A 25,648-nucleotide genomic window follows, 5' to 3' on the forward strand; every position below is an offset into this window, starting at 1 on the left:
GGGCGATCGAGTATCATCAACTCGTATCGATGCGTTCATAAACAAAACAAAAACGAAAAAAAAAAAACAAAGTAAGTACAGTCGCTCCTAGCAAATACAATCGTACATTTAATCGCAATGCGAATATCCTCCTACTATACATCGCTGCTCGCTCGCTCGGCAACACGCACAAACACGCGCGGGGGGGCTTTTATAGAAAACATATACAGGCGAAAAAGGGGAGTCGCGCATCACTCTCTTTCCCAGAGAGCCTTTCCAGACTGCTGAGTCTGGGCTCTCTCTCTCTCTCTCTCTCACACACACACACTATACTCGAGACGCGCGTATCGCTGTGTGTATACTAGTAGTAGTATGCGCGTTTGCGAAAATCATATTGCGCTCTCGGTGCACCACAGCAGTCGCAGTACATAGTCTCTCTCTAGCTAGCTTTATAGTATCACAAGTCCGCGCGGCAGTAGCGAGCGAAACGTCGAGCGAGTATCAAGCCCTGAAGTCTCTCTCGAGAATCGCTGCACACACATACAGAGCTGCAGCCGTGTGCCGCTTATAAGCTATATACAACGCGCGACTCCTCTTTTTCCTTCTCTCTCTCTCTCTGGCGGAGCAGCGCTCGCCCAACTCCGTATTATAAATATACATATAGGAGGAGGATATCGTACCGTGCATTTAATACATGCACACCTCTTTTATTCCGAGTTGCGAGTGCGTTGACTCGTCGTCGTCGTAGTAGTCGTCGTCGTCTTGTGGTGCGCGAGCTTGATTATCGTGATAATAGAAAAGTGTCAGTGCATTCATATTATATTATTATTGACGAGTCGAGATATACAGTCGATGTATTGACTGATCTCGACGCGGGTGGAGAGCTAGATAGACGAGCCAAATAAAGAAGAAAAAGGACATCGCGATATTTTTAAAGGGACTGCTTCGTCGCGAGGAGAGGTAATTAATAATGACTAATACTGTACTTGGTGTGTGTTTGGGCTCCGATATACCCGTATACTCATCGTATTATATCCGTTCATAGATCGTTGTTATAAACCTCGCGCTGCAGCGGTGAAAAATAATAATATAATCGCGCGCGCCTCTTCTCTTTCTCTCTCTCTTTCTCTTGGCACACGAGCTTTGTTATAGTCTACATCATCGCATGCACAGAGAGGAGCATTATATATATATATACAACACTCGTTATAAGTCTCGCGCGGCGGTATACATGTATGCTGCCTGTATGTATATACGTTGATGCATGGTATCGCGTTATAATAGCTCGCGCCTCGTGCAGTTTCCCCTCTGCACTTTTGCATTTGCGCGATGGTGTATAATACATATATATGCTACTGCACGTAGTTATAATGCATGTATAACCCATGATAATGATAACGCGTGAGCGCGTGTGCGTGACGTTTTACCAACTCTTTCTTTAATTCTATCGTATATACGATGCACACCTATGTGTATATGTACGCATCGATGTAAGGATCCTTCGTCGGTGTAAACACACACACAGATAGACACAGAGCCTGAAGAGTTACGTTGCGCGCAACCGAGGGTCATGTGTCTCTACTATGCGTGTATGAGTCACAGTCCGTGCGTTTCGCAGCTTTGCTTGACTTTTTTTTTGTTGTTCATTATTATTTCGCTTTCTTTGTGCCGCTGCCCGCGCGAATATTAGTTTCGGAGCGCGTATATAGCTTTTTGCATCTCTCTCTCTGTCTCTCTCGTATACAACGCGGCGTTGACATTATACTACAGAGGTATACACATAAAGCGCGAGAAAAAAAAAGGGCGCGGGTGGTCGACTTTTATACATACATAACATACGAGGGGATCCGTATCCACCGAGCTCGCGACGTTTGATCGCGTATACGTAACGCGTATACAAACGAGGGTACATTATATACGTTTGTGGGTGGTAAGTGTAACGTATACACGCGTTCTCTTTTTTTTTCTCTCTCTCTCTCTCTCTCTCTCCGTTGTTCTCGGTCAAATGATTCGGGCGATTCGCGTTGCGTTTTGTGTCTCGCTTGACGACGCGCGCGCGGCCAGCAGAGCAGCAGCATGAGCGACGACAACGACCGCGCCGCGCGCGCTCGATGGACTTTTCTATATAAAATCATAATAACAATAACAACGAGTGTACACATTAACGACATGATCAATCGTGGTCGCCGCCCGCTGATGTATACATAGCGTGTGAAAAGATCGACTTTTTCGGTTCAGTTCATTTTCTCCCGCGATCGTCGTGCAATAGTAGCGTGCATATGTAGTGTATAGTATGTATTACGCACACGCCGTCGAAACTCGTGCGCCCGCGCGATATATACGCCAATCGTCGCGTTAATTTGAATTTATATAGTACACACACACACACACATGCACACGGGCGATAATTTCGTTCGCGTCGGAATCCGCGCGTAACGCGTGTATGCAGAGCCTGTTATCGACATTGATTTTTTCCACGCGTCCATAGCCGTGCATATACAATAATAATCTCGCGCGCTCGCGAGTATTTCGTAATCCGCCGATATTTAATAACAAAAAAAAAAAGGAAAGAAAGAAACGACGCTTCATCTTGCGCGCGACTTGTAAGATTTCTTCTCTCTCTCTCTGTTTATATAGGTAACCGCGATGACGTTGTTTTGGCGTTGCGAAATTCGTCCACGTATTTATTTAGATCAATGAGCTTTTTGTATTTTTCGAGTGCTTTTTTTCTTCGACCGAATCTCTCCTTTTCTTCGCGTTCGCCTTTCGAGTGTCTGTCTGTGTGTGTATGTGCGGGGGCTATAAGCACGAGAGTTTATTGAATGGAGATTGACATGTATGTCAACGAGCGCGCTGGTTCTTATATTATGTTTGCCTTTGTTATACTTAAGGACTTTTCGTCGTTGTTGTTGTTGTTATTATTCTTGCAACAATAAGTTATTCAAATTTCTTACGAAATTCGGAGCAATCGATGTATATACTCGCATCCGCGATCCGTAAAGTAACTCCTTTTTTCATCTTCCAGATAAACTCGGATTTTGGCTCTCTCACCCCGTATCAGGGATTAAAAAAAAAAACCATGGAGGCCGGAGGTGTGCTGACCGCCGAGCGCAGTCCCGCTCGCTCGAATCTCCACGTCGCGTTCACGGAGAAGGTCGAGGTGAAGGAGAAAAGGGAGAAATTCCTCACGGCCAAGTACGGATCGCATCAGATGTCGCTGATACGCAAGAGGCTCGCCGTGGAGATGTGGCTGCTGGAGGAGCTGCAGAAGCTGTACGAAACCAAGGTGCGCGCTATACAATGACTTAGTGGATAATTGTGCAATTGCATAATGAAATGATTTTTTTTTACACGTTCTCAGAACAAGAGCGAAAACAACAGAGAGGTGGAGGTGGACATAGATGAATTGCTCGATATGGATACCGACGAGCACAGGAAAACTTATCTACAAGTGAGTATTTTTATTTTTGCAATACAATAGAGAGCCTAATGCCATTTTCATGTCGTTGCCGTATACGATGGTAAAACCGTATTATTTTTTCAGGGTCTGTTGGTCGATGCTAAGAAGCCGCCTCACGATGTCAAGGTAGTGCACACGTGCTTTATTGATTTTTGTTACATTCGCGCGAACGCGAGTTGCCATAAAAATTTTACTCGAACCTTAATTTGCAGAAATTCATAAACGATTTACTCGAAAAGACCAAGACACTTTGAAGAGTCAACGGTGCATTAGGGTGACTTCTGAATAGCGGCAACTTCCAAAGTTCATGAGACTGCTCTACTTTGGTACAACCACCACCAACGAACACACACAAACACACAAAAATGTTTTATCTGGAACGTTATACACACACGTAAAAGAAGTACAGAGTACGTATGCTCTAGCGGAGTGCAATTTTGTTTAGATAACGCGTCGGAGATAAGTCTTGAAATCGAATGAGAGAGAGAGAGAATTTTATGCTAAGTATTAATCTGAGTCTTTGTCGGATCATCGTGACGCGCGTCGGGGATACGCCGATTGTGGAAAATTAAAAAAAAAAATAATAATGATAATCTTTGTGAAACATCGTAGTAAAAAAAGCTGTATATGTATCGATGTAAAGCACTAAATGTAGAAGTTTCTCAGTAGCGACAAAATCGTCGGATGAAAAAAAAAAACACACACAAACTGCCTAATATTCGAGAGTTAAGCCATAAAAAAAAATCGATGCTTCTGTTTTCAAAAAAATGAAATAGCCAATCGTTATACATAATCGCTCGGAGCAATAATTCTTAGTAATTAATTTTGTTACGATTAGTTTTTTCAAAGACTGTACGACTCGAGTATATACTCATGTGTAACTTCATACAATACTTCATCATTAATGCACAAATAATGCATCATTTCGTTTTTTCGCGATTGATTATACATGGATCAATGGCGGCCGTTCATTAGCTGATTAAACGAAGTACGTATAATGACGAAAGGAGAAAGGCTTAAAAAACTTGCAAAAGTGCACGCACAATAAATTTAGTTAGGTAATTGTGAATGTACTTTTTCGTTCGATCGATCGGCTAAAGTGCCAAAAACAAAAAGTATCGCCCGATGCAAAATCCCCTATATACTTCGAATACGGAGTGATCAGAAAGATGACGAATAAAAATAGGGTGGCATTAATTTTTATGTCTCAAGCAATGATCTCGGGGCGTCTAAAGATGTAGAACCGCATTTCAAGAGTATACTTTTGTACTTAAAACAAACGCATTTAAAAATACGAGTATAGTAGCGATATGCATTTAACGTCGATTACGTTTTTTTTTTCTTCTCTCTTGAATTACTCAAGATCGTCGCTTGTGTACGAACGACGACATTATTATAAACGTGACTTACATCATTAAATCGTTACTTTTCTTTTCCTATAATGATACGAATTTGATCGACGTCCCAAGTTGAGAAACTTTGAATCAGCGCATAAACACGGACGATATCACCCGTCCGTTTTTTTTAAAGCCGTGATAGATCGTCGGATGATTGTTACTTTTTTATTTTTTTTATTTTTCCTTGTTTTGTCATGAATATATCGATATAATAAGTGTGCACCGATCCATATAGCCGCCTCAAAGCTTCATTGTGATAAAATCATCGAAGTAAAAGGAGAAAAAAAACAGAAAAAAAGATACTTGCGCATTTAGCAATCACGTACGTTAAATAATGTAAAAGAAATATTTGGAAATCGAAAGTAGAAGGTATATAACAAAAAAAAATAACAATAATAAAAATAATTGCCGATACAGGCAATTTGCTCATCTTTCTATATAGCTCTATCTCTCTTTTTCTGTCTCACACATGTGTACGTTTTCAAGCGGAAAGTGTAATGCGCGATTGGTTGTACATACCATCATCGGAGTTATATTATAATCGTGCATTTATATATTACGTGTATTCTATATATCAGTGGATTTGTGCAACGAGATAAATGGTAAATGAAGACAACAAAAAATTTGTAATGCAATTTATATAGCTGTAAGTAGAGTTATGGAATATTTTCGTTACTCCGGGTCAAAAAAAAAAGAAAAAAATTTTGCGGAGCCGCGTCTTAAACATGTTCGATTCGCACGAGTGAGCGATAAGTGTGTGTGCAATAAGAGAAAAAAAATGTGAAAAAAATTTTTCGTTCGACATAATGTTTCAGCTATTCAAACGATGTGTGTATAAAATATTTTATAAAAAAGAAAAGGCAGTATAGCGTATTATTGTTTCACACGCGTTATTCCTCCGATTGTCGTCGTCATTTCATTATTAGGCTACATTATATCGTGAAATTAATTTTAAGGCACGTAACATGTAATACACATCGCGTATACAAAAACGCGTTGAAATTTAACAAAAAAAAAACTTTGATGTACTGCATGTTGCGATTGCGTCTAGTATATATATATTATTACATAGCCAGCTGTGGACCAAACAAGAAATTGTGAAGTTCCATGGGATTTTAACGATAATGACATATATAGAAGAGTGCTATTTTACGTGTGCGAATGGCATGTTTTTTTAAAAATGACAAATCGAAAATAACGAAATGCTTCCTCTTGTTTGAATAAATAAAACTTGTGTATATAGGAGTAAATCGATCATATCGTCATTACACACATAATATTATACTCATATGCTGAATTCGTTGTTTTACTTTTATACATGAAAAAAAAATAAATAAATAAATAAATAATAAGAAGAAGAAAATGAATCAGAGTGCTAATAGGGGTTGTGCATTGTTTAATTTATTATTGTAATGAATTACACGAAAGTATCGCCGAATTTTTAACGTGTACATTTATGATTGTGATGTGCGACGGTGTATGCAAATCAGTTTTTACAAGATGGGCATTAAATACGAATTAAGAAATTTTAAATTATATCGTTCGACGTTTTGGCCAACAAAATTTACGTGAGATTTCTTTAACGAGAATATATTATCAACTGCGCGTCCAGGAGAAGAAAAAGAAAAATTTCGCATCGAATCTCAAAGAAAGTAATTATGGAGAGAAAGGTATGCGTCTCGTTTGTAGATCTGATTTCGTTGTAATGTTATTATAGGATGTATACAAAGGTTTTAAAGAAAGAATCGATCGAGCTGTGATAAAGATGATTTTTTTGTTCTCAGAGTAGAAAATTTCAACGATCGATGAAAAATATGACGATAATTACGTTGTTTCGTAGAAAATGATTTAGCGTTTCCCGTTCGTTACGTTTTTTTTCCATCGCGAAAGTAGGTGTATGTATGTACGAAAATGACTAATCCAACTGCATCGCAACGTTGTGTTTTAATATATAATTGTACACAGGATATATACGTAGTTGAAAAAAAGAGGAAATAACTCAACTTGGAATGTGTGCGCTGATCAGTACGTTATTTTCTGATTTTTAATAATAAATGATGTGCTTTGTTTGTAGTAGCTAAAAAGACGTGTCATGAAGTTTTAGATTTATTATTGTATCTCTTGTGGATGAAGCAATGAAAATAGATAAGTATATTATAACTCGAATGTCTCTTTTCTTCACATGAATCGAATAATCAATTTTTTTCATTGAAAGGAAAATTAAATTGACGTCAAGACTCGTGCGTACGAAATTCTTTTTCACCTCTTGGGAAAATCTACTATCGTTTGTTTTATTGCCCTCATGACTTTACTTCTTCTTAATGTACATTTTTTATACTTTTACAGTTTAGTTATTCAAAAAATGATTTTTCAAACATTTTCAGAAAATTTCAAGAGATCGCTACATGCGTAATCAGTCTCAATCAATAAAAAAATATTTTATTTCAATAGGATATTTATTTTAATAGGAAAAATTTCTTAAATTTTATTTTTCAGTAGTTATCAAAAATAAATTCTAAATGGATATGGGAAAATGAAAATCTAACAGACGTTATATATACACAATTTTTATGTAGAACCTATTAATACCATGATTATTTATTTACACGTTATATATTCTCTAATTTAAAGCTTCGTTTTTGAAATACTCGCTCTGCAATGAAAAAATAATAGTTGAGTTGGCGTAGAGCAAATGTTGATATTCGAAAGTAAATACGTACGTTTGAATTTGTTTACTGCCACTCAGAACAATAAACGGAGATTGAGTTTCCTTTTGTTTGGCTTGCAACAGATTCAGAGTATTCAAGGTAGTATCGGTCGTAGACATCCTTTTTAACAGACTCTCTTGTTCATTTTTCTTCATTCGTTTTTCCACTTTATTTTTACTGGGGCCTTTGCTGTGAAATTTGTGGGACAAATATCGGAAAGCCTCTTTGGCGTTTAGCAGATGACCGTCGTCGTCGATGTACTCCAATTTGACGTTTGGTTTGAAGCCATCTTTCTCTTTGAAATCCATCGTTGGGCGACTGAATCTGTCTCTTCTATGAAACTTGTCATCTTCTCCGTGTGTTTTGTCTTCGATGGAAATTTTTGAGCTTGAAGATGGGCGAATCTCGATTCGGTGGCTGTATTGTTTTCTTCTTTCTCGAGATAGCCTTTGCTCATGGCAAGTTTTAAAGCACTGCCGATACCTCGATCGAGCGATGGTTCATCCAAAATAGCTTCCATTTTTACTGGAGCAATTGTTGTCGCGACGTCTTTGAAAATCATATTTTTAATTATTATATTTCGTCTCACAAAATATAATTAATAAACCAAAGCTATTGTTTACCTGTATCGACCATATTCCATGTACCCCGACTGTCTTCCCTATCTTCACCGATGGGCTCTGGTTTTAGAACTTCTAGCTCAAAGTCCTACAATGAAAACGTATTAAATTAATGAGTAAAACTTAATATTATTTATCCAATAATTAATAAAAACTGAAATCATATACCATAAATTCTGGTTTATCTAATCGGTTCCCAGCTTGACCATAGGTAGGAATTTCGCCCAGAGTTCTACAAAATTTAGCTGTAGCGTTCAACACAATATTATTTGAAATGTTTTCTTCATAAATGCGACTGTTATATGATGATGGTTCATTTTTGGGTGTAAGAAGATCTTCAGGTTTTAGTATTAAGCTTTGGTTTTTTATTTTTTTCGCTCGTGGTATTGGTTCATCATGTAATTTTAAGAAAATTGTATTATCTGAGAGTCCTATGTAATCATTGTTTGATGGTATAAGATTATCAGCTTTAAGTATTTTACTTTTAGCTTTCATTTTTCTAATCTTTTTCTTGGGCTTCCTCGAATTTTTCCATTTCTTCTTTATTGTAATAATCACTGGCTACTTTAGGTTCAAATAGATTTAAACTATCCAATTTTTAATTAGATAATTTTTCTCCTACTTTTTTTTTGCATCCACCATACCTATTGTAAAGCTATCTCGTTTTTCACCACCGATTTCTTCATCATATTTTTCTAAAATATGACCCATTGACATTCCATACTCATCATATTAACTTTCATCAAAGGCATCGTATCCTGGTTTCTTTTGTTTTATTGTAACATTTTTTTTGTAGCGTTCATCATTTATCATATTGACATTTACTAAAGCATCATCATCCTCAGCTAACACATATCTTTATATTTCAGTGTTAAAATGACATTGGTATCTTCTTTGAAATGCTATAATAAAAAATAAAAATATTTCAACTATTAATGTCAATAGCAATACTTTTCATTAAAGCAACTTACCAAATCATGCTCTACACGTAAGCCTTTTAAATCTTTATCTGAATATTCCTTAGCTCTATCATCATAAGCCAGTTATTCTTTTGCAATTTGTCCAAAGCCAAATTCTTCATCCATTTGATCCAAAAGTTTTGCCTAAAAAGTAAATTTTCAAATTAGCAAAAAATCAAAGTAAAGATGAACATACAAATAACAAAGGAAATTCACTCTCTCAGCAGCTTTTTTTTTTCTTCTTCCATTTTTCTATTTCTTTTGACCCAGGCTGCTGCATCATCATCTTCTAAATCTGATCCCAATGTTTTAACAGACGATAAGACAGTTTCAATTAGTCCTTTTTGCTTGATGGTAGCCAGCTTTTCTCTAAGTTTTTCTGATTTTGCCTTCTCTGCATTGTTGATTGCTGGTTTATGGTGAAACTCACCCAAATCATCTTTAAATAGATCAGATCCTGGTTTAGGGCCAGTAACTATCACCAATGGTTTCAAGCCAAGTTTTGCTCAAAGTTTATTGGTTTCTTCGATGGAATACAATTCCTTGGTTTGGCTAGTAGATGGTGGAGTTGAGCTCTTTACCAGATCTGTCATCTTTGGGTGAGGTGTGAGAACATTTCCTGTCATTACTCAAAGTACTGTACTCTTTGCTCTGCAAGAGGAATTTTATTTTAGTTTACTTATAAAACCAAACTTATAAAAACATACAAAGGAAAAACCTACCACGAGTGAAATGGTTGGCGGAGAAGGTGGCTGTGGCTGAGTATACTTGGACAATGCAGGGATTTCATCGATGAATTCCACTGCAGAGGAAAAAGACAAAATTCATCTTTGAGAAATAACTGCAAAGTGTTAATAAATAGCGTTCTATTCGTCGTCGTAAAAAGTAAAACTATCATCCTGGATCATTAATTTTTGTAATTAAATGATAAGCACCTAACTATTTCCAATGCCTTGAACAAGGGAATGTAACTGTAGTCAAACGTAAGAGTAGGATGCATGAGTATGAAAATGTGCGATGTATGAAACAGTGTCAGAAGTGCTCCGGAATATTTATCCTTCATGTTGGCCCAAGCGTGGAGGAAATCCTTCTTCTCCATGTTCTCAACAAACTGATTGTACTGTTTTGATAAAGTATAAGCGTCGAAGCATCCTTTCAAGTGTAAGAATACCGCATTGACTCTTTGGTCGAAGTAACCTTCGATTTCAAACTGCAATCATTGACACAGATACATTTTTATCAGTCGTATCATGGTAGATTATATTACCACTTACCATTGCCTCGTTGTCAATGGTGGGATGCTCGTTAATGGCCGGCACCAGGATGGAGTTCACCATCTTGGACTTGTCCGACTTGGCTTTGTAGGTGCTCTTGCCGAAGATCGACACCACGACGACGTTCTCGTCCAGGAACGGCAGCAACGAGGCGTCGTACTCGTGCGGCACGATGAATCTCGGCGGCCTCGGCATCTCGCGATTGAAGGAGCACAGTTGAAAGAGAACACCGACTCAACAAAAATCTACGACGACGACGACGTCGACGACAGCAACAACAACAACAACAACGAAAAAGTCGATGAAACTCGAACGCAAGGTAAACAACATAGTTGACTTGACTTCTGCTTCTTCTTCTTTTTTTGGCCTTGGAATCTTAATAGATTGCCGGTCTGCCACACTTCATGTTCTTGACTTCTGCTGCTGGTGCCGCTGCTGCTGCCGCTATGTTATAAGGAATCACCGGCGCCGGCCTGCGACGCCACAGCTGATTCTACCGAGTGCCGATTGCAAGCCTGGCAGCCGTCGTACAGGCGCGCGCGCGCAAAAATCGAAAACTTTTGAACGTGCCTTCATAACAATACAATCGGAAAGACCAATGACGGATTGTTTCACTGTATATGAAACTTGTTTTTTCCTACTTTTCTCGAGCTGCACAAAATGATGATTCCGATATATTCCTCGCTTACTCTGTAGTAGTTTCTGTACGCGACGACGACGACGAAAAAAGTTTTGTTTACATGCGGTACGTACAACCGATTCGCGCATACCAGTGCCTTTTCGGAGTCGTTATAATGCTATGTGTAACAGACGTGTGAAAGAGAAGGATGACAAGAACGTAAAATCTCGCGATTATCTCTCTCTCTTTCTTTCTTATGAATATACCTGTGTGTACATGTCAACAATCATACTACTCACTTGACCGCTAAAATTTAACCGACGGTCTGTAGCGCGTATGAAATCCAAACAATATCACTCTCTGCTGCTTGCTCAGAAGTTCAGTTCAGAGTTTTGGAAATTGTGAAATATCATGGCGTTTTGCCGTTCTAAAAGTGATAAAATCTTAAAAACAGGAGATATTCTCCTAATATATCCACACACGATGATAAATGACGTTAAAGTACTTGTAGATGATCTTCAAAAGAACACAACATTTACTGTGAGTATATTTGTAATTTTTTGTATTACTAAAATTGCAAAAGCGATCGCCCCAATACAATTCATATACTCCGATTTTTAATAGCCTAAATCATGGTGGATCACTAACGATGAGGAAATGGATGAAGTGGGGGCATACTTATGGGCGAAGAACAAGATACTAAACAGAACAAAAACGATTGTTTTTGACGACATGAAAGTCGATACCTTATTGGAAGATGGAACGAGAGGAGATGTACAATATCCCGGAGGACCACAAGATCATGCATTTATTGAATTGATGCAAGATTTGCATTCCTTGCAAGAACAAGGAATGGAGCTGATTGTAGTACAGATGGACAATAAGGAGGAACTTCCATCAAAGTATCCCCGTTACACTAATATTGATTTCTACCAAAAAGTAGCAGTTAACACTGCATATAAATATCCTGTAGATAAGGATAGATTCTTTCAAGTGTTAAGTCAGTATTTCTGCATTTATTATTTATTTTATATGATAACTTAATTATGTGTTACATGTTATTTATTTTCATTTTTCAGATCCCAATGAAGATAACTAAATATATTATTTGCATAAATTATAAATTAATAATGTATAATAATGTATAAAAATACAGATTAATTCAAATAAACAAAATTATTCATCTTACATGTTTCAAATACGTTGATAAATTTAAATGGATTATTACCATGATTGCAGTTTGAGTTAAGAGTGGAGCATGAAAAAAAGCAGCTACCGCTAGGACCAAGTAAGTAATTAATCACATGCAGAGTAATGCAATAACTTTTTTCCAAATATTCTTCAGTTGAACCAATGTATTGTATAATCCAGCCCAATTTTTTATATATCTTGGCTTGCATTTTATCCATCCAATCAGCCAAAATAGAATGGTTTCATTCATTCTATCAAGTTTGAGCATTGCTATCAGTGCTGTTTTCAATTTTATTCCAAATTTCTTTAGCTTGAATCTGAATATTTTCTAGATCTGATGTAAGTTCTTCATGATGTAGACTTTGTTCAGCTGCATGATTTTTCTTCAAGTCTTGATTCGCTTTTTCTAAATTTTTGACCAATTAGTCCCGATTCAAAGATACGATAAATTCAATAATTTTTTCTTTAGTTAAATCTTCAAGATGATCTTGACTTTCCTAAAAATTATCTATTAACTGTTATTTCTGTTACTGCTCGAAACTGGTTACTTCTTGATGATTAACATATTGTTCTTGCTCTGTTACTCATTAAATGATAGGCATTCCATGTAACAGCATTCATTTCAGAAGTACATTCTTTGATTGTCTGAAAAAAAATTAAAAGTAGTAAGATATATTATTGAGTTTTTTAAAAGTAAATGAATAATTCAGTTGAAAAATTTATCTATCAGAATATTATTTATTTAAAAATGTTTGAAAGTCATGATTCAGCAAAGGAACAAGCTGCAACAGGTCTTGCAGTTTAAAAGAGACAAACAAGTTGTTTGAACGTCATAGGCTGGATGATTTATTTTTTAGGGGTTGAGCAATAAAAGAGGGAAGAGTTTCTACAAGTTTGAACCTGCACAAGAAGTCTAGGCATGTCAGTTAATATCAGTAGAAAAATCCCAATAAACTTATATTCTGTAACAATAGAATTCAAATAAAACTGAATAAAACTCACCATTCCATCTGTGCAAGGAAAAGTTCTTCTTCCTTCATTCTCGGATTGACAATTTAGAAGATTAACACTTAATTTAGCCAGCTGTTCCTTGGACATGCTACTACAGGAAGTCTTGATCTTCATTATGACTTTGTGCGGATGTATTTCTAACAAGGATGATACCTGGATGTCGGTGACAAACTTTGAGGCCTCTTTGAGTGATTTGTATAGGGTATGATGATCAGAGACAATCTCCATTGAATTCAACTGCCTTGGATTCAATAATTACAGTTAAATTGTTGTTCATCGATTGAATTGAAAAATCTGCATAGTTTAATTTAATAAATAAAAAATAAATAAAAAAGTATAACTCCCAAGTCTGGTTAAAACCAGTTCAGAAATTGACAGCTTTGAATTAAATCAGAATATGTTGCAGTATTTTAGTATTTTAGTATAGCAACTTACTTATATTACAAAATTGTTAATTGATTGATCACACTTTATACAATGACTGAAATTAATTTAGTATGCTGATATGGAGAACACATAGTTTAGTTTTTTTTTAATTTACAAAACAACAAGTTAATTGATATATTTTTTTTTAATTTTTTGTTGACTACGTGAATATTCTGATATTTGCCCAGTACGAAATACAAATTATGTTCACAGAACTAGTCCTTTTTATTTAGTATTTTCAGAATTTAGTCCTTCAAGAACTTGAAACAATGCAGTCACGTAAACATAGCGAATTCTGGACTTTGTATATGCTATTCCGTGTCGTATTGTTATTATTGCCGTCTGTCTTAGACACACCAGCGCCCTATTTCGCTATATTTACGTTTTTCCCGCGTGTCAGAAATACATTTAAAAGTAATCTAAACTGCTTGATGCTTAGCCATAGCTTATACAGTTCACTCTCGGTTGCAAGTCAATTTTTTTGAAGCTCGATTACGTGAGAATAACATGGAAAATTTACAACATTAAATAACAGACAACATAACATTTTCTTATTTCATATTTATTTGCAATCTGTGAATTCATGTGGCAATGAAAGAGGGAATATGACGTTGGTGCCTAAAGGTGTGGACCTCGTCAGAATTAGTCGAAAGCTCGAGCAACTTCAAAACAGCTAATGTAAAGAGCTTTTATTCTAAAGATTTTTGAATTTGATAGGCGATTCGATTGGCTTGTTCTATCGTTGAGATGACTTGGCGATTGACTTGCTTCATCGTTGACTATTTCCATTTTCACCCAGCTATAATATTAAACTGATTGATTAATAGGACGAAAAGTTGTCGTTGCAGTTTTTCCTGCCTTTCGGTTGAGATCATTTGTGCTTTTTTCCACTGAGCTGAGGTAGATGACCCAGTCAAAGACATGCATTGATGAGTATGGTTGATGAATCTTGGAGCAATTGCATGTGATGAGCATCTTCTATAGTTTTGAAGTACTAATTGATACTGTTAACTTTCGACTGTTTTATTGGTAAGATACGAGAGTTAAAATTAAAATGCTGTAAATATGCTAATCAAAAACACTAACTTTGTCTTGAAGCTGCCACACAAATATGATACAAATCTTCGTTTTCCAAGTTATCCATGATCATTTCACAAGGGAGATGTGGCAACCTGTAGTTGATCAGCTCCATAAAAGGATCCATTACCCAACGCCAGAAAAATCTTCTACTTATTTTTTCGCTTAGATGTGTGACACAAGCCTCAAGAAGAATTGAAGTATATATCCTCGATCCAAAACCACACGAAAACTTGTAATAGTCCTCGTAAGTGAGTAATTTTGCTGCCTCTACGGGTCGTAACTGGATCAGATCGTAAAGCGACAGCCTCGAATTTACCATTGTTTCTTGGGCTACCGTCGCGAACTCCTCGTCGTCGTACCAACATTTTCCGAGATTCGTCAGCTTCTCGAACAATCCGTACTTGGAGAACAATTTCATGACGATCAGAGCGTCGCTTCGGTCCAGTTCGTATCCTCTTTTTTTGAGACGTTCGATGACAGCCATCACACCAGATGCTAGAAACAATTTCACATAATTTCTATCTCTTACATGAATTTCAAAGCAGTCGTCGAAATCACTCTCAATTGGAAAAACGAAGCTGGACAGATCGGCGCCACGATCCAAGAGCACATCGATGGTATTCGGCTTGAGATTCGCCACAGCCAATTGAAGCGGCGTCCGACCCCACTTGTCCTTTGCATCGATCTGTATCACCTGATTTAACTCATCGTTGATATCGAAGAATATCTTGGCCAAATCGTTATCCCAATAATATTTGGAAATACTGTGCAAAGGGGTAAATCCGTCCTCGTTGGCCAAATTCGCATTGGCGCCTCGTCTCAGCAGAGTCTCAGCCGTCTTTTTTCTGCCTCGAAGTAGAGCTAATTGCAGCGGTGTCCGGCCCTTCTTATCCCAGACGTCGACTTGCACCTGCTGATTTAACTCGTCGCTGATCTCGAATAACATCTCGGATAAGTTATCGAGGCGAACTGATGTGGCAATAATGTGCATAGAAGTCATTCCGTAATTGTCGGCTAAATTAAGATCTGCACCGCGTCTCAGCAGAACCTCGATTGTCTTCTTTTCGCCTTGAAGTAAAGCCCATTGCAGCGGTGTCCGGCCCCAGTTGTCCTTTGCATCGACCTGCACCAGCTGATTTAATTCGTCATTGATATTGAAGAATGTTTCCGCAAAGTCGTCCTCTTGGTAACTCCGGCTCATAATGTGTAAAGACGTAAACCCCGATGAACTGGTTAGATTAGGATTGGCGCCTCTTCTCAGCAGTAATTTCATCACATTCTTGTGCCTCCGCATGGCAAAATATAGGGGTGTCATGCCCCATTTATCTTGGGCGTCGACTTTCACTGGCTGATTTAACTCGTCATTGATATTGAAGAACATCTTCATTAAGTCATAGGGATCATTTAACATCTCGCAAATGTAATGCAGAGGAGTTGTTCCGTCCTTGTTGGCCCAATTCAAACTGGCGCCGTTTCTCATCAGTAATTCGGCAGTCCTTGAGGATCGACGGTTCATAAGAGCCAAAAGCAGCGGCGAATCGTCTGTTTTTTTCCAAAGAAGATTAGGATCTTGGCCGAGCTCGAGGAATTTTTTGACGATATCGAAAAAGTCACACGCACAGGCCACATGGAAATGAGTGCAGCCCGACTCGTCGGTGTAATTTACGTCAAAACGGTCGTAAATTTGAAAAAGGTCACTGATCGTGGTATTGTAATTGTAGGGAAATGAAAAGCGGAATCTAATAAAATGATGCAGTGCAGTGGTGCGAATAAAAATTGGCTTGCCATATTTATCCAGGTCGGGCTCGTCTTTGTAGCCGCTGCGAGCCACGAAGCCGATGATTCTTTCTCCTTGATCACGTTGTGAGTGTGATCTTGTGTTTCTATGAGAAGCCTGCGTGAGAAGCCAGTCGATATCTTCGCGACGAAAAAAATTGCCGAGATCTGGTAATTCACCCTGCCATTCTTGGATTAAAGTGTCAAGTTTATCGAGAAGTAGGGGCAGTTCTTCTTTGATCTCCGAATCGACTTTTTCTCGACAAATTTTCAAATTCCAGCTCAAAATTGCAAGTTTCACGTTGCCCATCGTCTCACACACTTTCGCGTAAGCTCAATCGCTTAAGACTTAAAATATTAAATAATTTTCACTTTTTGTCGCTGCTGGAGTCGATATGTCAATGCAATATTTTTTTTGTTCTCTTCGCTGCGGCTCCGTAACTACTACTGACTGTATTCGCATAAACTTCGATCCGAGCACGTATAGGCGTTGGGGGAAGCTATATTGTAGCGAGGGATATTGTCTTATGTGTATATAAATGCGGCCACTAACATGTGTGGGAGGGAGAGAGTCACAAATACACTACCAGCTGCAAATAATAGGGGCTACTTTCCCTGATAGTTTGGATTTGATGGGTTGGGTTCATCGAGTCCTATATTTATATAAGCTATGAGGAAGCAGATGACTGGACCATATAGGCTTTTCACTGAATGTTTAGCGAAAAAAATCGTTTACCTTAATGAGTCATAACTATGTTTTCACTCGAATAACAACGACTTGAACGAAAAAAAGGAGAGAACGCAATAGGTATTTAAATAATTTTTTTGCACAATAGTTTTCGTTGTTCGGCACTGCACAGGAGTGGCAAAAGGGTTCAAGGGTTTAAGGGATAAGAAAAATGCGATATTAACTCATGCATCAACGATATTGAATGAACGACTTGCACCGATTGGAACGGAATATTGAGTATTTATTTATCCAATCATCGGACCAATAGAAGATTCGAATATTATTTTATTCTATTCCTTTTGAGGTATTACATATACCGATCGATACCAACACTGATCGATAAACGTATCTAAACTAAAAGTGAAAGCATCTCCTAAATGGTAACGTCTGCGTATCTAGTCCGGACGCAGACTGCTGAGGGGGTTTTCGTGATCGATTCAAGTCCGCCAGAAGGAACAATGATTTTCGACATATTTTAGCCTGTTAAATCTGAATATTAAACTCGTTTTTTCAAACAAAAATTAGTACAATTCCAATCAGTTTTCAAAGTACAATAAAAACTCCGCAGATTTACTCGCGGTGGAGTAGCCCCGAAGTGTCTGCACAAGACAATCTCACAGGGGAGCAAGAAGCCTCGCAATAGGCGAGGAATCATCAATCCATAGCCGGTATAGCTGTGGCTGAGTATAGTTCGACGGTTTAGGGATTTCATCGATGAATTCCACTGCAGAACAACAAGACAAAATTCATCTTCAAGAAAAAACTACAAAACGTTAATAAATAGCGTTCTCTATTCATCGTCGTGAAAAGTAAAACTATCATCCTGGTACCTACCATCGCTGTCGTGCTCCTTGCGATCGCTTTTTTTTTCGACTTCTTCTGATGCAGTCTGCTGCCGCTTCTCTGCCTTTCATCGCGCACCAGAGAGTACGACAACCTGGATCGGCTCCTGCAGCATTTCTTTCTCGCATCTCGACTGCATCTCTCCTTTTCCGACGTGTGTTTTCTACTTGAACCCAAACAGTCAAAATTTATTAAAATTTGACAAGAAATTCAAAAACAATATTTTCAATTTTTTTACCGGAATCATCGGGTTCCAGGAACCTTTTTTGTTTAAAATTACGTTTTTCGGCTCTAGACTCTATCGCCTTCAATTGAAAAATCTGAAAAAATTTGAGATCATGTATTTTGATGAAGGAAAAAAGAAAAAATTTTTTCAGATTTTTTAAAGCTCTGTATTGCCTTAAAAAAATTATTTTCGTGAAAACAGAGGGTTTTCAGCTTTAAGTGTTTCAAAAAAAGTGAGATATAAACACAGGCTAAAAACTCAAATTGACTCAGCCTGTAATGGCAATATCAGACCTGCATTTGATATTTGCGGAAAAGTCTTCAAACAAAGAGGTGATCTCAACAGACACATAGATTCTAGTGCACAAGCGAATTGGACACATATCAGACATTTGTAGAAAGATATTCACTAGAAAAGGTCATCTTAAAACCCACATAGAATCGATACATTATAAAATCACGCATTCATGTTATAAATGCCAAAAGATGTTCTCGGATAACGGTTACCTCAATACACGAATAGATTCAATACATAATGTTGTCAGATATGCATGCGAGACACGCGGAAAGACGTTCGGACAAAAAAGAAGTTACCTCTTGCGGGAACTGTCATCCCCAAACTGCGACATCTAGGGGTAGATCGCCACATCACAGATGGAGCTAAAGATTACCTACATGAAGAGGACAAAAGTTTCATACAACTGATGCAAGATCTACGTAACATAATTTCCTTGAACAAAAACTTATTGGTGGTCCGGTGGTACACAATGATAATATGAAAATGTACAAAGCGTCATAAAATTAGTACCCAAAAATCGACCACAAAATTTTTCCCGAACATAAAGGTCCACGGTACACACGAACTGCCTATAAAGTGAAGCGGAAATTAAAAGTTAATTCTGCGTTAAATTTTAGTTATATTCATTTTCCAAAGTATGCGAGATAATAGATGAAGCAATTCACATGTAAAGTTTTGTCTGATAACTTGTTCAAATTGTTCGACTAGCCATGGTTCAGACTGCAGTCTTAACATTCAAATCAAACTTGATTTGCAGTATTCATTTTTAGCCATATGAGTTGACTCATTTGTATGGGACCATTCATATTTCAAGTCTCGGCTCATGCATGCATACCGCACATAAAAATGCTCTCATATAGAATTTTTATATCTTCGATGCTTTTGCCCTGCACTTGCGCATATTTGTTTCTCGATAAATCTCATTTATTTTGAAACAATTATGTTGTAAATAATAAATAATCAATTCGAAAGTTATTATTCCAAAGGAGAACCGTGGTTCATTATGGTTTTTGGACGTACAGTCAGCGCAGCACGCGAGAAAACCACGTCTTTCCTTCTTTTTCTTGCTGTATTTCACTGAAATCAAAAAACAATCATAGTTCTTCCGATAGAAAGTTTCTTCCTCTTTTGATCGAGACTATTTAAAAAAAAATTAAATACTTTTTAATATTTTTTGAAATATTTGATTTTGAACTTTTCCTGGAGATTTTCCTGGGAAAAGTGGAAAATTTTTGAAAATTTTACCCCACCATCGAAAAGCTAAGTTAATTTTTCATCGAAACGATGCATATTTTCTTTCTTCTGGGCGCATTTAGGTAAACAACATAGTTGACTTGACTTCTGCTGCCGGTGCCGCTGCTGCTGCCGCTTTGTTATAAAGAAACACAGCTGATTTTACCGAGTGCTGATTGCAGCTATAGCCTGGCGGCCGTCGTACAGGCGCGCGCGCGCGAAAATCGAGCACATTCGAACGCACGTGTGCCTCCACACAACGATACAACCTGAAAGTGCAATGATAGATAATTTCACCGGGTAAAGGAAACTAGTTTTTTTTCGCCCTTTTTCCCCGAGCTGCACGAAACGTTGATCCCGGTATATGTATTCTTCGTGACCTTTTAATTCGTAGTAGGCTTCTTACGCGACGACGACGATAAAATTTTGGTTTAACTGCAGTGTACCGATTCGCAAAAGTAGGTACTCGAATGTAATATTGTGCATAGTCATACCTGTTAATGCAATTGTTTACTATCGCTAGCACTATATTAATTTCCCGATCTTTCGATCTAGACAATTTTGTTCTAAAAAATTTAAACGGAAAATTTTGGAAAATCTGACCATCGGAAAGCTGAGGCAATTTCCCATTGAAATTATGAGTTACTTTTTTCTTCTAGGTGTATTTAGGTATTCTTTTACAGCAAGTTATAATTTTAACAATTCGAAATAATATTGCCGCGCTGTGCGGCACTTGCAGAATAACGTGAAAAGCCACATATTTGAATAGACGAATGCACCGGATAAATTGTCTTATGTGTGAGATGTATAATTTCATATATGTGTGTTTGTTAACAATAACATACGCCTAGTTGTCGACTTTGAAAGTCGCGACTGCTCGTAGTATATAGTTCATACCAGAATCGTAGTGTAAAGTGAGCGTTGTGTGCCGATTTACCTTTTTTCCAGTATTCACATAAAAAAAATATGGCTTCTTGCTTTTCTAGATCAACGGAAAGTAAGCGAAGACGGAGTGTACTCCTGGTTTATCCTAAAGGACCGGAAGGACCAGACAAGTTCTGCCAAAAAATGAAAGAGCTGGAAAAAAAATTGTAACAACAACAAAGTGCCAAGTGAGTAATAAATTCGCTTTCGTTACGAACGACTTGTTTTTCATGTTCCCTAGCTGCCCTAAGGCAGTTGAAAATCTCGATCGACGCAAATATTCAAATATTTCGAATGGTTATAGATATCGATTATTTCTAACTTTTACGTATCTTTTTGAACGTTGAAAAATCATAATCTCGGGTGCAGTTTAAAAACAGTCGAAAATGACTTTCACGTCGCGTGTTAAATTTTTAACAATCAGATCAGTTTTAAAAGTCCAACTAAAAATCCCCAGGTTCTTACATGGTTCAAGAGTGAACAAGTCGTAAGAAATTACACCGCAGGGGAGGAAGAAGCTGTCCAATGGGCGGCCAATAAAATTAGAGAAGGTGCAGTGGACACGTTCATTATTGTAGATACGAAATATGCCGAAACAGTCGTGTTTCAAACAGACACGAATCACACCACAAATTCGATGAAAAAGATTTCAGTTATCTAGATTTTATCGAAAAAAACCTTGAGGATGCCCTGAAGAAAGTTCCCAGAAAATTTTTCAAAGCCTCCGAAGATACAAGCTTTTCTCGGGTCTATTTAACGCCCAGACTTTACAAACTCATTTGCGTGAACCGCACTTTCACTCTGTGCCACCTAGCGGCGACACGACTCACTACAATACACACATCAATACTTACATCTTATCTCACTTTTATGTACAACAATTCGTGTTAAAATTTTTTTTTACTATAATCTTTATAGTTTTGATAATTTCTTTACTGTGTTTGATCACTTATCTTTATTAAAACAACTAAATTGTTTGTACATATTATAAATAGCAATTGTATGATTACAAGTTTAGAAAAAATATAAAATTAAAAAAGTAAAATTAGAGTACTTCGTATTTATACAACCTACATACACATCTCACATCATAATTTATAATACGCACACCTGCATGTGTATACCGATCATTTTATGAGTACAAGTGATGGTGAAGATACACACGTATCATAAGAAACATTATTACACATATTTTCATAGCGAATGCAATAAACAATTTTTTTATTCGAGTAAATCACAGATATATCTTACAAATTTCAATTCACTGTGAATTAAAGTGACGCTACCATTCTAAATAGAAAGTTATTGATACATACAATGTAAACCAATTATGAAAAAATATAAATGTCTCTTCAATTCACATAAAATTTCACGCGATAGCAATATCAAATGAAGATTTATTTCTTTTTTTTTTACAATACAAATAATCATCATGCGCATTGGTACGTCATCGTTTGATGGTAAAAGACCATCAGCTTTAAGTATTTTACATTTAGCTTTCATTTTTCTAATCTTTTTCTTTGGTTTCCACGAATTTTTCCATTTTTTATTCATTGTAACAATCACTGACTACTTTGGGTTCAAATAGATTTAAACTATCCAATTTTTAATTAGATAATTTTTCTCCTACTCTCTTAGCCTGCTGTCTCATAATGGCTTTTGCATCCACCATACCTATTGTAAAGCTAGTGCTGATTGCAGCTATAGCCTGGCGGCCGTCGTACAGGCGCGCGCGCGCGCGAAAATCGAGCACCTTCGAACGCACGTGTGCCTCCACATAACGATACAACCTGAAAGAGCAATGATCTAGTTGATGTGAAACATCTATATTCGCGTTCGGTGTCAGGGGTAAACCCGTAAAAACCGAGCGTCCGTCCGTCCGAGCGAGCGCAACTTTGGTAGTAGATTTTTAATCTTATTTGACTGTAAAATGTAATGCTTGTTGCCTTTCAGATTTACATTCTAGGTATTTAGTCGAAAACTCGAGCAACTTTGAAGCAGCTAATTTAAAGAGCTTTTATTCTAATGATTTTTGAACTTGATAGGCGATTTGATTGGCTTGTTCTATCGTTGAGATGACTTGGCGATTGACTTGTTTTATCGTTGACTATTTCAATTTTCTGACAGCTATAATATTAAACTGATTGATCAATAGGACGAAACGTTGTCGCAACAGTTTTTCCTGCCTTTCGGTTGAGATCATTTGTGCTTTTTTCCACTGAGCTAAGGTAGATGACACAGTAGAAGGCATGCATTGATGAGTATAGTTGATGAATCTTGGAGTAATTGGATGTGATGTTATCATGGCTCTTTTTTAGTTTTGAAGTACTAATTGATACTGCTAACTTTGGACGTTTTTATTGGTAAGATACGAGAGTTAAAATTAAAATGCTGTGAATATGCTTATCAAAGGCACTAACTTTGTCTTGAAGCTGCCACACAAATATGATACAAATCTTCGTTATCCAAGTAATCCATGATCATTTCACAAGGGAGATGTGGCAGCCTGTAATTGATCAGTTCCATTAAAGGATCCAATGCCCAACGCCAGAAAAATCTTCTACTTATTTTTTCGTATAGATGTGTGACACAAGCCTCAAGAAGAATTGAAGTATATATCCTCGATCCAAAACCACACGAAAACTTGTAATAGTCCTCGTAAGTGAGTAATTTTGCTGCCTCTACGGGTCGTAACTGGATCAGATCGTAAAGCGACAGCCTCGAATTTACCATTGTTTCTTGGGCTACCGTCGCGAACTCCTCGTCGTCGTACCAACATTTTCCGAGATTCGTCAGCTTCTCGAACAATCCGTACTTGGAGAACAATTTCATGACGATCAGAGCGTCGCTTCGGTCCAGTTCGTAGCCTCCTTTCTTGAGACTCTCGACGACGGCCATCAGACCAGATGCTAGAAACAATTTCACATAATTTCTCTCTTTTACATGAAATTTAAAGCCGTCGTCGAAATCACTCTCAATTGGGAAAACGAAGCTTGACAGATCGGCGCCACGATCCAAGAGCACATTGACGGTATTCGGCTTGAGATACGCCACAGCCAACTGAAGCGGCGTCCGATCCCACTTGTTCTTTGCATCGACCTGCACACGCTGATTTAACTCATCGTTGATATCGAAGAATATCTTGGCCAAATCGTCATTCCAATAATTTTTGCAAATACTGTGCAAAGGGGTCCATCCGTCCTGGTTGGCCAAATTCGCATTGGCGCCTCGTCTCAGCAGAGTCTCAGCCGTCTTTTTTCTGCCTCGAAGTAGAGCTAATTGCAGCGGTGTCCGGCCCTTCTTATCCCAGACGTCGACTTGCACCTGCTGATTTAACTCGTCGCTGATCTCGAATATCATCTGGGATAAGTTATCGAGGCGAACTGATCTGGCAATAATGTGCATAGAAGTCATTCCGTCATTGTCGGCTAAATTAAGATCTGCACCGCGTCTCAGCAGAACCTCGGTGGTCTTTTTGTTGCCATAAAATAGAGCACATTGCAGCGGTGTCAAGCCCCACTTGTCCTTTGCATCGACCTGCACCAGCTGATTTAATTCATCATTGATATTGAAGAATGTTTCCGCTAGGTCGTCCTCATGGGATATTCTCCTGCTTATAAAGTGCAAAGACGTTAACCCCGATGAACTGGTTAGATTAGGATTGGCGCCTCTTCTCAGCAGTGATTTCATCACATTCTTGTGCCTCCCTACGGCAAAATGTAGGGGTGTCATGCCCCATTTGTCTCGGGCGTCGACTTTCACTGGCTGATTTAACTCGTCATTGATATTGAAGAACATCTCCATTAAGTCATAAGGATCATTTAATATCTTGCAAATGTCATGCAGAGGAGTTGTTCCGTCTTTGTTGGCCCAATTCAAATTGGCGCCGTTTCTCATCAGTAATTCGGCACTCCTCGAGGATCGACGGTTCATAAGAGCCAAATACAGCGGCGAATCGCCTGTTTCTTTCCAAAGGAGATTAGGATCTTGGCCGAGCTCTAGAAATTTTTTGACGATATCGGAAAAGTCAAACCTACAGGCAACATGGAAATGAGTGCAGCCCGACTCGTCGGTGTAATTTACGTCAAACCGGTCGTAAATTTGAAATAAGTCACTCATGCTGGTATTGTAATTGTTGGGATAATGACAACGTGGTGAAGCAAAATAATGCAGAGCAGTGGTGCGACGCAAAATTGGCTTGCCGTATTTATCCAGGTCGGGTTCGTCTTTGTAGCCGCTGCGAGCCACGAAGCCCATAATTCTTTTTCCTTGATCACGTTGTGAGTTTGAAATGTTTACTTTCATCGCAGCCTGCGTGAGAAGCCAGTCGATATCTTCGCGGCGAAAAAAATTGCCGAGATCTGGTAATTCACCCTGCCATTCTTGGATTAAAGTGTCAAGTTTATCGAGAAGTAGGGGCAGTTCTTCTTTGATCTCCGAATCGACTTTTTCTCGACAAATTTTCAAATTCCAGCTCAAAATTGCAAGTTTCACGTTGCCCATCGTCTCACACACTTTCGCGTAAACTCAATCGCTTAAGACTTAAAATATTAAATAATTTTCACTTTTTGTCGCTGCTGGAGTCGATATGTCAATGTAATATTTTTTTTGTTCTCTTCGCTGCGGCTCCGTAACTACTACTGACTGTATTCGCATAAACTTCGATCCGAGCACGTATAGGCGTTGGGGGAAGCTATATTGTAGCGAGGGATATTGTCTTATGTGTATATAAATGCGGCCACTAACATGTGTGGGAGGGAGAGAGTCACAAATACACTACCAGCTGCAAATAATAGGGGCTACTTTCCCTGATAGTTTGGATTTGATGGGTTGGGTTCATCGAGTCCTATATTTATATAAGCTTTGAAGAAGCAGATGGCTGGACCATATAGGCT

General features: G+C 38.0%; 5 protein-coding genes and 1 pseudogene across 7 annotated transcripts in view; 2 read left to right on the forward strand and 4 right to left on the reverse strand.

Moving 5' to 3' along the window:
* The window catches only part of LOC106653778 (myoneurin-like), a 115,536-nt gene that overhangs the window by 38,375 nt on the left and 51,513 nt on the right, over window positions 1-25,648 (reverse strand). The window lies entirely within an intron of this gene.
* Window positions 413-7,116, forward strand: LOC106653698 (protein phosphatase 1 regulatory subunit 14B). The gene is made up of 5 exons (XM_014373229.2): window positions 413-939; window positions 3,005-3,265; window positions 3,341-3,430; window positions 3,524-3,565; window positions 3,652-7,116. Exons 2-5 carry the CDS (start codon window positions 3,059-3,061, stop codon window positions 3,691-3,693), a joined length of 381 nt encoding a protein of 126 aa, XP_014228715.1. The 5' UTR covers window positions 413-939; window positions 3,005-3,058; the 3' UTR covers window positions 3,694-7,116.
* Window positions 7,447-9,769, reverse strand: LOC106653781 (annotated as a pseudogene).
* On the reverse strand, window positions 9,863-10,711 carry LOC106653536 (protein smg8-like). Its single transcript, XM_023460852.1, has 3 exons — window positions 10,398-10,711; window positions 10,059-10,333; window positions 9,863-9,964 (listed from the first exon to the last, which is right to left on the reverse strand). Exons 1-3 carry the CDS (start codon window positions 10,590-10,592, stop codon window positions 9,910-9,912), a joined length of 525 nt encoding a protein of 174 aa, XP_023316620.1. The 5' UTR covers window positions 10,593-10,711; the 3' UTR covers window positions 9,863-9,909.
* Window positions 11,362-12,122, forward strand: LOC106653782. Its single transcript, XM_014373358.2, has 3 exons — window positions 11,362-11,556; window positions 11,641-12,016; window positions 12,096-12,122. The coding sequence occupies exons 1-3, from the start codon at window positions 11,428-11,430 to the stop codon at window positions 12,113-12,115; spliced, it is 525 nt and encodes a 174-aa protein (XP_014228844.1). The 5' UTR covers window positions 11,362-11,427; the 3' UTR covers window positions 12,116-12,122.
* On the reverse strand, window positions 12,591-13,942 carry LOC106653784 (protein brambleberry-like). 3 transcript variants are annotated; one of them, XM_014373020.2, is made up of 3 exons: window positions 13,654-13,942; window positions 13,210-13,459; window positions 12,591-12,852 (listed from the first exon to the last, which is right to left on the reverse strand). In XM_014373020.2, the coding sequence occupies exons 2-3, from the start codon at window positions 13,444-13,446 to the stop codon at window positions 12,766-12,768; spliced, it is 324 nt and encodes a 107-aa protein (XP_014228506.2). In that variant the 5' UTR covers window positions 13,447-13,459; window positions 13,654-13,942; the 3' UTR covers window positions 12,591-12,765. The 3 variants fall into 3 exon arrangements, with proteins under 3 accessions (XP_014228506.2, XP_023316624.1, XP_014228846.2); XM_023460856.1 differs by having other exon boundaries at window positions 13,210-13,512; XM_014373360.2 differs by lacking the exon at window positions 13,654-13,942 and having other exon boundaries at window positions 13,210-13,590.

Source organism: Trichogramma pretiosum, unplaced genomic scaffold (genome assembly GCF_000599845.2).
Source record: "Trichogramma pretiosum strain Unisexual culture from Peru unplaced genomic scaffold, Tpre_2.0 scaffold133, whole genome shotgun sequence".
In the NCBI taxonomy this organism is placed as follows: Eukaryota; Metazoa; Arthropoda; class Insecta; order Hymenoptera; family Trichogrammatidae; genus Trichogramma; species Trichogramma pretiosum.